General features: G+C 39.0%; 1 protein-coding gene across 1 annotated transcript; it reads right to left on the reverse strand.

The window, feature by feature from the left end:
- Positions 1 to 303: 303 nt before the first annotated feature.
- Positions 304 to 11203, reverse strand: LOC139391099 (uncharacterized). The gene is made up of 6 exons (XM_071138618.1): positions 10969 to 11203; positions 10320 to 10655; positions 9691 to 9945; positions 9358 to 9483; positions 1135 to 1248; positions 304 to 1005 (listed from the first exon to the last, which is right to left on the reverse strand). The coding sequence occupies exons 1-6, from the start codon at positions 11015 to 11017 to the stop codon at positions 932 to 934; spliced, it is 954 nt and encodes a 317-aa protein (XP_070994719.1). The 5' UTR covers positions 11018 to 11203; the 3' UTR covers positions 304 to 931.
- Positions 11204 to 11522: the final 319 nt, after the last annotated feature.

Raw genomic sequence — 11522 nt, forward strand, 5'->3', positions numbered from 1 at the left:
ACAAGGCACCCAGACCTTCGTCCCCAATACCCCTGTCTCTTTCTCCTGTGAATGACGGGGATGAGGGTCTTGTCAGGCGTCTGAAATAAATCCATCCCGTCCTTCTCGTTGAAGAAAAAGTATTCCTCCAGCTTGGGGTGAGAAATCGCTGTTCTGACATCTAGAAGCTTTTTTCGGTCATAAGACACAATGGCAGAGACATTATGTTCAAAATAACGCGAAAAAACATACATAGTAGCACAATTGGTTATGGGATCGTAAAACGACAGTCATCTCCTTTGGTGCCATTCTGAAGGTCCAGAATGTTTCAAAAGTAGCTTGGTTTTATTTCAATGCATTCAAAATCGCACAAATACCACATCAAATCAAAACATGATGAAGTTACAGTAAGAATAGAAGTGTCTGTTACAGTTCCCCAGCACTAATAAAAACATGTGGTCAAAATGCATCCTCTGTTTTTGTTTCCTAGAACCTTTTTGTATTCTTTTGAGCATTGATTACATTAAGTGCATTATTTTTGCATTCCTTTTCATAGTTTTGAGTGCAGGTACCTTTTGAACTCTACATATTTGCTATCGCAAAATAAAAATCTGTTTGTGAAGGCCTTGGGTCACATTCGAATACAAAAGAAAATGTATTTTTCAAAAACACAATAGCATTTTCATTAGTTTATAAAAAACTGTATGTACAAATGAAAAACCGCTAAAACACTACAATTCAAGTGTTAAAATCCATTAAATAAATACCATCGCATAGATCATTCATTATAACTTTGTTAAGGGCAGGTCTGAAGGAACATTATGAAACTATGAAGACGTACGTCAAAATAACTAAATACGTGACTGTGCTTTGAGTTTGAGCTTGATTAAGAGTAAAACAGCAATAAGCAGTATAACATCATCATTAGTCGTGGTCTCCATGGCAACTTTCACTACATCAACACCCCTCTTAGAGTCCCACCGTGATCAACCTGAGAGACTGCAAACACTGCTAACTCACCATCATCTGGAGAGAGAGAAAAAGAGAGTGAGCGAGAGAGAGAGAGAGGGTGGAGAGAGCGAATTAAGAAAAATAATACAATGTTACTTATCAGACAAAATACGTTAAACAAGGGTACAGTGATGCATTACTGACCTTGTTCTTGAGGACAAGTTTTCTTCTTGTAGAAACAATATGATCCCAGACAGATTGTCAGCAGAATGAAGACTTCAGCAAGTTGGAAATAAACAAACACATTGAACACTGGTCCTGGGGGACAGAAGGGAGACGATATAAGACCTAAATTAACTAATCAGCTAATTAATCAAATCCATAAAAATTTACTCCAGTAAGATCTGCAATCAACATAAAACCTACTAGCCCATGAGGAGATTTCTGCTGAATGTTCTGATGAAGGGAGACTGCAGTAAAATAATTTATTGTGTTCAGCAATTACTAAGGTTTCATGCCTCTTACCAGTGGTTGCCTCTATCACAGTTGTGGGGGCAACTGTTGTAGGGTATTATTAGCCTCAATCCCTGAAAACTTTGTCTCCTCAGTTTATTGTTTTTGAAAGTTGCGACAGTGTTTCCTTGCAAAGTTTTATTTACATACTTTTTTACTTTGGATCCTGCATCGCGGTTAGCCTCAGCTGCTGTGACAGCTACAATCTGTCCCGGGATCCTGCCAGACCAAAAAGCCTGAAGTTGTTTACCGTAGCTTAGCTACTAGCCCGCCTGACCGGCACCGCCAGAGTCTCCCGCCTGTCCAGCGTCGCCAGAGTCTCCCGCCTGTCCAGTGTCGCCAGAGTCTCCCTCCTGTCCGGAGCCGCCAGAGCCGCCCGTCAGTCCGGAGCAACCAGAGTCTCCCGCCTGTCCGGCGCCTGCTGTAAGGGTCCCCAGTCCGGGGAGGGTCGCCGTTCCAGAGGTGCCACATAAGTGGGCCAAGACTAAGGTGGAGTGGGGTCTACTTCCCGCACCAGAGCCGCAACCGCAGTGAAATGCCCAACCAGACCCTCCCCTATAGGTTCAGGTTTTGCGTCCGTAGGCCGCACCTTTGGGGGGGTGGGGGGGGGGGATACTGTCACGTACTGACTTTAGTTCCTTTTTTATGTCTCTATGTTGGTTTGGTCAGGGCGTGAGTTTGGGTGGGCATTCTATGTTTTGTTCTATGTTTTGTATTTATGTGTTTAGCCTGGTATGGTTCCCAATCAGAGGCAGCTGTCATTCGTTGTCTCTGATTGAGAACCATACTTAGGTAACCTGTTCCCACCTGGTATTTGTGAGTAGTTGTTTCCTGTTTTGTGATTTGTCACCTGATAGGACTGTTTCGATTTTCATTGTTTCACTTTGGTTATTTTGTATTCAGTATTCAATTATCTTTCATTAAAATGGACACTTACTACGCTGCGTTTTGGTCCGATCTTTCCTCATCAGATGAAGAAAATCATCGGTATGACGGTATGACGCTGAAGTTGATTAAAAATAAAAATTTGTTCTTAACTGACTTGCCTGGTTAAATAAAGGTAAAATAAAAATAAAAAAATAAATGGTTTGCTTATTTCGTAAAGCGTTTTTGAAATCAGACACAGCGGTTGCATTAAGGAATATCTATAAACAGCACAGGAATTCAATCATCATCATGTATCACATCTTTATTAATTTAGCATAAATTTGCTTCTAAGCAGTTTCCAAATCCATTGGATGTAGTGATCACAATATAGTAGCCACATATCGGAAAACCAAAGTTCCAAATGGTGGGCCTAATATAGGGTATAAGAGGTCATACGATAAGTATTGTAGTGATTCTTATGTTGATGATGTAAAAACGATTTGCTGGTCTGTGGTGCAATGAGGAGCAACCAGACTCTGCACTTGACACATTTATGAAATTGCTTATTCCAGTTACGAATAAGCATGCACCCATTAAGAAAATGACTGAAGAATGTTAAATCCCCTTGGATTGGCGAGAAATTGAAAAATGGTATGGCTGAGACGGCAAAAGGAATGGCAAATAAGTCTGGCAGCACAACCGGTTGGCAAACGTACTGCAAATTGAGAAATCATGTGACTAAACTGAATAAAAATATGAAGAATCTATACCATGAAACAAAGATATATGACATAAACATGGATAGTAATAACCTTTGGAACACCTTAAATGAAATGTTGGGAAAAAAAGGCGAACTCAGCTCCAACATTCATTGAATCAGATGGCTCATTCATCACAAAACCCACTAATACTGCCAACTACTTTAATGATTTCTTAATTGGCAAGATTAGAAAACTTATGCATGACATACCAGCAACAAATGCCAACACTACACATCCAAGCATAACTGAACAAATTATGAAAGACAAGCATTGTAATTTTGAATTTCGTAAAGTGAGTGTGGAAGAGGTGAAAAAATGAGCAACCTTTACTTGCTCAAATAGCCAATGTGCCTATGTATGCGGATGACTCAACACTATCCACGTCAGCTACTACATCGATTGAAATGACTGCAACACTTAACAAAAAGCTGCAGTTAGTTTCAGAATGGGTGGCAAGGAATAAGTTTGTCCTAAATATTTCAAAAGCTAAAAGCATTGTATTTGGGACAAATAATTCACTAAACCAACTAAATATTGTAATGAATAGTGTGCAAATTGAGTAAATTGAGGCGACTAAACTGCTTGAAGTAACACTGGATTGCCTGGCCTTTAAATGTAAATGTAAAACTAACATTAATAATATGCATGTCAATCTTTTATGGCTCAAAGTGGAGGAGAGATTTACTTCATCACTACCGGTTTTTGTAAGAAGTGTTGACAAGCTGTTTAATTTCTTTGGGGTAGGGGGCAGTATTGGGTAGCTTGGATGAAAAACGTGCCCAAATTAAGCTGCCTGCTACTCAGCCGTAAAAGCTAGAATATGCATATCATTAGAAAATCTGGATAGAAAACACTCTGAAGTTTCTAAAACTGTTTGAATGATGTCTGTGAGTATAACAGAACTCATACGGCAGGCAAAAACCTGAGAAAAAAATCCAAGCAGGAAGTGGGAAATCTGAGGTTTGTAGTTTATCACCTCAGCCCCTATTGAAGATACCGTGTGATATTAGTTATGTTTCACTTCCCAAGGCTTCCACTAGATGTCAACAGTATTTAGAACCTGTTTTGAGGATTATACTCTAAAGGAGGGGCTCATAAGGCTCTTTGAGGTAGTGGTCTGGCAGAGTGCCACAGCCTCGGTCTGGCGTGCTCACGTGAAAGGTAGCTACGTTTCACTTCATTTGTACAGACAAAGGAATTGTCCGGTTGGAAAATTAATGAAGTTTTATGTTAAAATCATCCTAAAGATTGATTCCATACTTGGTTTGGCATGTTTCTATGGGCTGTAACGGAACTTTTTTAACTTTTCGTCCGACGTTCGGCGCGACCTGAACGCGCTTTTGGATTTGTTTATGAAACGCCCTAACAAAAGAAAATATTTGCACCTAACTGATGGACATTATCAAACAAATCAAGCATTTATGGTGGAACTGGGATTCCTGGGAGTGTATTCTGATGAAGATAATCAAAGGTAAGTGAATATTTAAAATGTTATTTCTGAGAAGTATTGACTACCCAATATGTCTGTTATCTTTTTGGCTGCTTTGTTGTCTAAAGGCTGTACTCAGATTATTGCATGGTTTGCTTTCTACGTAAAGTTTTTTTGAAATCTGACACAGCGGTTGCATTAAAACCTCTTACTTCTACCCCTTCCTTTTTCGAAAATTCTGTTAAAAATCGCGCAACTTTTCAGCGTCCTGCTACTCATGCCAGGAATATAGTATATGCATATGATTAGTATGTGTGGATAGAAAACACTCTGAAGTTTATAAAACTGGTTAAATCACGGCTGTGACTATAACAGATCGTGTGTTTCATTGAAAAACGCAAGAAAAACTGCTCTCTGAAAGCTAAAAATAATTTCCATAAGTCACTTCCACCAGTTATTAAAAGATAACAGAATTTAATGGCGATCTGCCTGCAATTCATACAAATTCCGCACGATGGCGCCATTGTCCTAATTTTCAATTGAATTAATTGTTGGAAAATCCTTCTATCTGACCTCCATTTTCCCAGTCTTCACCCGGATGCAGTTGAGGGAGATATCAGATGCCATTGTTTTTGAAGTGAAGACCTATTGAAGAGACATCGCCCTGTAATCATTTTGATAGATTATAAACGTTTACTAATACCTAAAGTTGGATTACAAAAGGATTTCGAAGTGTTTTGTGAAAGTTTATCGTCTACTTTTTTAATTTAAAAAAATTACGCAGCGTTTAAAAACGATGATTTTTTCTGAATGACACAGATCCCATACAAAGCTATTTTGGGTATATATGGACCGATTTAAACGAAAAAAAGACCCAATAGTGATGTTTATGGGGCATATAGGAGTGCCAAGAAAGAAGCTCGTCAAAGGTAATGAATGTTTTATATTTTATTTCTGCGTTTTGGGTAGCGCCGGCTACCGCAAAATCTGTTGTTTACGTGTCGAGCTGGCATTTTGGGGGGTGCATGCTATCAGATAATAGCTTCTCATGCTTTCGCCGAAAAGCATTTTAAAAATCTGACTTGCTGGCTAGGTTCACAACGAGTGTAGCTTTAATTCAATACCCTGCTTGTGAATTTTGATCAAAGATTGAGTTGTAACGAGTACATTTAGCATTTAGCGTAGCGCATTTGCATTTCCAGGGGCATACTTGGGACGTCTGCGTGTCAAGTATTCTCAAGAAGTTAAGATGAAGTTTATCTAAAGTTCCATGTATAATAGTTGTATCTTTATCAATGTTTATTATGAGTATTTCTGTAAATATATGTGGGTCTCTGCACAATCACCGCATGTTTTAGAACTACTGAACGTAACGAGCCAATGTAAACTCAGATTTTTTTATATAAAATGAACTTTGTCAAACAACACATACATGTATTGTGCAACATGAAGTCCTATGAGTGTCATCTGACGAAGATCATCAAAGGTAAGTGATTCATTTTATCTCTATTTCTGCTTTTTGTGACTCCTCTCTTTGGTTGGAAAAATGGCTGTTTTTCTGTGACTTGGTGGTGACCTAATATAATCGTTTGTGGTGCTTTCGCTGTAAATCCTTTTTGAAATCAGACACTGTGGCTAGATTAACGAGAATTGTATCTTTAAAATGGTGTAAAATACTTGTATGCTTGAGGAATTTTAATTATGAGATTTTTGTTGATTTGAATTTGGCGCCCTGCACTTTCCCTGGCTGTTGCGGGGGGGTTCCGCTAGCGGAACGGGGTTCAGTCCTAGACAGGTTATTAAACTAATAGCACACAGCTCGGACACCCATGCATACCCCACAAGACATGCCTCCAGAGGTCTCTTCCCAAGTCCAGAACAGACTATGTTAGGCGCACAGTACTAAGTAGAGCCATGACTACATGGAACTCTATTCCACATCATCAGGTAACTGAAGCAAGCAGTTGAATCAGATAAAGAAAAAATACACCTTATGGAACTGTGGCTACTGTAAGAGACACAGGTACAGACAAACACATACGCACACAAACGCTAGCACATGCACTCTACACACACGTACATTGTAATATTGTTGTATGGTCTTATTCTACATTTTGTATTGTAGATATGTAGTGGTGTAATAATGTTATATGACTTGCTGTTTATCTTTTGTTCCTTAATGTGTTTGGACTCCAAGAAAACTAGCTGCTATCCTGGCAACAGCTAATGGGGATCCCTAATAAATAACAATTAATACAGTTAACATACAGTATATAAACCCTGGTGGCAATAAAACATTTAAAGGAATCACATATCTGAGTTGAGATGTGCCAAATGCTATGATGCTGCTACTTCAAGAGGGTCGTTCTGTGAAATTAGTCCCTTTTGGGTAGTGTAACCTGAAAATTAATCACTAATCTCTCGAGTGGCTAGATGTTCTTTACCATTTGGCCATCAGATTTGCCACCAATGCTCCTTATAGGACACATCACTGCACTCTATACTCCTCTGTAAACTGGTCACCTCTGTAAACTGGTCATCTCTCAAGACCCACTGGTTGATGCTTATTTTTAAAACCCTCTTAGGCCTCACTCCTGTTTATCTGAGATATCTACAGCAGCCCACATCCTCCAGATACAACATCGGTTCTGCCTGTCACATTCTTTAAAAAGTCCTCAAAGCACACACATCCCTGGGTTGCTCCTCTTTTCAGTTCACTGCAGCTAGCGACTGGAACGATCTGCAACAAACACTCAAACTGGACAGTTTTATCTCAATCTCTTCATTCAAAGACTTAATCTTGGACACTCTTACTGACAGTTGTGGCTGCTTTGTGTGATGTATTGTTGTCTCTACCTTTTTGCCCTTGTGCTGTTGTCTGTGCCCAATGTTTGTACCATGTTTTGTGCTGCTACCATCTTGTGTTGCTACCATGTTGTTGTTATGTTGTGTTGCTACCATGCTGTGTTGTAATGTGTCATGAAGTTGGCCTGGGGGATAGGTTCATGACTGTCATAAATACTTCTTCCCCCTTTTCCCCTTCTCAAACATACTGAGGTTACATTTAAAAACCCCTTGGTTAACATAGAGATTCTGGGAACATCAGTACGTGGGGGGAAATGAACTATAATCTGGTAAAACAAACAATTGAACATATGCAGTGGTACTTAATGAATATGATGTCAGCTCGGTTGTCATCTGAGACATTCTCATCAATGATAAGATGACATAAACTCCACAGTGGAAAGTCTCTACATCAGGGTTTTCATAAGTTAGGGCTGCTCACTCAGTGGCCCGCCCACGTGAAGAGACAGAGGTTGTAAACTTTTCACACACACCCCTCTTCCGTCCTATATAAGCTCTTGACTACAACATAACTATCTGTTCCGATGAGGTAGGATGACGATCCTATGTCAGAATGGTTCAGATAAAACTACAGAACGAAGCCAACATCAGCATGAGCTTTGGTTGCGAATGGTATGAACTTTGAACTCTTATTCAGGACAGAAGTGATACCTCCTAGCCGTTGAGTTAGCGACCGCAGCTGCAAACGCAGGTTAGGAAGGAACAGACAGAGTATCCCATCTACCACACAACGACGTTGCTACAACTTATCCAAGTGACCACCAGAGACATTCTTCAAAGGACAGAGGACTCGGTTTGGCAACACAGTCTTCCATCTACCACCAACCTGCTGAAGCGCAGCTCTGAGTAAATATTTATTGCATTTTCCTTTTCCAAATGGGCGGTAATTTAGAATGCATAAGATACTGTATTTACGATAGCACAGCTTCGCCTTTGTTCCAGTCTCCCGCTCTTCACTCAACCCAGCCCATTTTCTTTGGTGTAACAAGCTGTCATATCTGTTCCGCCCGCTAAGGATGTTTTTCTATGACATAAAGAATTATCCAGGTATAATTCATTCTTTGTGTATGTGAATTCTGTGTGATTAGTTAGGTATTTAGTAAATAAATAATTAAACCCAATTTTGTATTGCTGATTCAATTTGTTAGCCAGGGTTCTTGAAGATAACCAAGAATTTACAGATTATGAGACTGAAGTAAGATGACGATTAATGTTGACTGCTATTGATGTAAAATATTACTAAATCTTTAAGAGTTTATTCGGAAGATAACAGCTCTAGAAACATTATTTTGTTGTGCCCAACTCTCTAGTTAATTACATTTACATGATTAGCTCAATCAGGTGATATTAATTACGGAGAAATTATTTTATAGAATAGCATGTCATAGCAATTAATCCGGCATAACCAAAGACACAACACTTGCAATATTGTTGGTCTCTCTTCATGTAGTGTTGGGTTGTCTCTCTTGTTGTGATGTGTTTTGTCCTTTATTTATATTGTATATTTGTATTAATTTTAACCCCAGGCCCCCGTCCCCGCAGGAGGCCTTTTTGCCTTTTGGTAGGCCGTCATTGTAAATAAGAATTTGTTCTTAACTGACTTGCCTAATTAAATAAATGTTAAAAAAACATATTTTTTTTTACCATCACATGAAATAAAGACAAATCACCAGAAATTACTTTGGCAAAGCAACAAAATAAGGCTTTACAATAATGGTGAACACTTGGAGACATTTTGGGATTAAGTGGGTGAAAATGTTCCTAGAGGTCACAGAGGGTGACAGAGGGACACGTCAAAATGCTGCATTTTGGCACTTTAGCAACTCTTTATAAATATAACAAATCTGAGATATTTTATTCTCCATGTGGTCTAGATTGAAGAAAATATCAATTAGGGACTAATTTTGTGGAACGACCCTAGAGGTCATGATTAAGATGACCATCGTAATAATAATCATCATCATCATCATCAATATCAACATTATCCCTTACCAGTGGAGGTTTTACTGGTGGGGGCCTCAGTCACAGTCGCCACTGTTGTAGACTCAACACATAGGGTATTCACCCACTCTGATATCTTTGTCCCGTTGGATAAGGTGCAGTTAACATATATCATCCCTGTATGCAATCCAAACAACAGTAATCACATTCTTATCTGAATTACATGTAAATACTGGCAAATGGATAGTGTTGTTTTGAAACAGGTCAATTCTTATTGATAAGAATTGATCATTGATCATTATAATCATCATTATTATTATCATTAATCATTGATATTGTTGATCATTATGTTTTTTTAACAAAGTAAATTAAACAGTAGATTACCTGGACAGTGTGAGATTCTCCTGCTGACAGTATCACTATTGATGTTGTTTCTGACAGTAAAGGTGAGATCTCCTGACAGGCCTTTTTTCAGAGTGATGGTGTTTGTCATATTATAAGGAGGGGCATCAGTGTCGTTCAGCGTCTGTCCATTCAGAGTCCAGCTGTACTGGGGACCATCCCCCTCAGAGGAGCAGGACACCCTCATCTCTCCATGAGACTGACACTCAGAGGACAGCTGAGGACTGGACACTGGAGCTGTGGGGGAAGAAGGATATGTAACTGTAGTAAGAGGGAAAAACACATTAGACCACAACACCAGCCATTCTTCTTGAAAGCCACAGAAACTACTGTAGTCGACAGGAGCAGCAGATTCATGACACATAATGACTGTATTTCAAATAACCAACAGATGATTTAATGTTGATGGATGTGGTTATGACTCTATGTACCAACTACAGTAGACTATGAAATTAAAAATGACTCCTGTTGAATGACTACACATAAAATGCATTTCTCATTATTTTGATTATTAAGCAGTCACCAATGTGTAGTTTAGCCCGAGCAATATGTAGAGCTTGTGAAAGTTATCATTTGTAAAAAAAAAAAAAAATGGCAAGTAAGTTATTTACCTTCGATGAACAGTTGTAGTCCTCTGGTCCCTGATGATATCCCTTCTGAATCATATTTTTCGAGCAGGTATTCACCAGAATCATTCCTTCTTGTGTTATTTAACCTAAATGTCCCATTGTTTATAAAGAAGTGTACTCTGTCTTTAATGGGGGTGTCTTTTATTAACCATTTGCCCTTCTTCGTTTTCATTATCTCTGTTTTAGCACCGGTTGAGCCTTTCAGAAATGAGTAGTAATTATATTCCGTGATATTAGTCAGCTGGAGATAGACAGTTCCTCCCAGAGCTCCATAACACTGAGATCCATTCTGTATAGCATCACAGGAAGTCACCAAGCCTGAAGATCAAGAAGAAAAACAGACACTGTAGTGACTATCACTGTTCTAACCCATGTCAATTCATGTATCATTTTTCAGATGATGATACAAGCGACTAACAGTACAACCAAACCAACAGCATCAACGTGATAGGGATCATTAAGTCAGTGATCATTATCATGGGACAATGAGTAAAGAGACAATTGTCTTCTACCGTGTTCTGAATATTGTCTATCACCATCCGTCATTTCTGCTACATGATATACAAGACTCCTGATATTATGTTCTGCATAAAAGAAGAAGGAAAGCAACACATATAAAGATGTTTCTTACCATGAGACACTCCTGCTGAGATCACCAACAGTCCTAAAACAGCCTCCATGTCTCTTTACAATGCAGGGTCTCAGTTTATCAAATTAACTTCGGTACTTCAACAAAGTCCTCTATTTTCTATTCAGAGCTGAATTTGTGTTACGGCACAAACAAAACCAATGCAAGGAAAGTATGAGAGATCTGTTCCTGCCACTCAGAAGACCTCAACCAGTTTGTGACAAGCAAAAGAAGAAGTGAAACTTTGACCGTATTCAAAGGTTCTGACTCAGAGGAAAGAGGATGAGCCCAATCGAAGTCTCACTTATTCATTATACAAACCACCAGGATGGCTTCATGTGTCATGTGTGATGGAGTTAGTAAAGATGTCAAACACAGTATGTGAGGCTACTTTTGAGTGTGAAGAAGAGATGTTTGTGCCTGAGAATATAACACCTCATCTGTTGTGTCAGGGCAGTGGTCAGCTCTCACACCCTGCTGTCCAACACTGACATGAAAACACTACTTTCTTCTTCACAATAAGTAGGCTCTTTCACTTCATTTTAGGTTGTGATAAT

The sequence above is a fragment of the Oncorhynchus clarkii genome, chromosome 31, assembly GCF_045791955.1.
Source record: "Oncorhynchus clarkii lewisi isolate Uvic-CL-2024 chromosome 31, UVic_Ocla_1.0, whole genome shotgun sequence".
In the NCBI taxonomy this organism is placed as follows: Eukaryota; Metazoa; Chordata; class Actinopteri; order Salmoniformes; family Salmonidae; genus Oncorhynchus; species Oncorhynchus clarkii.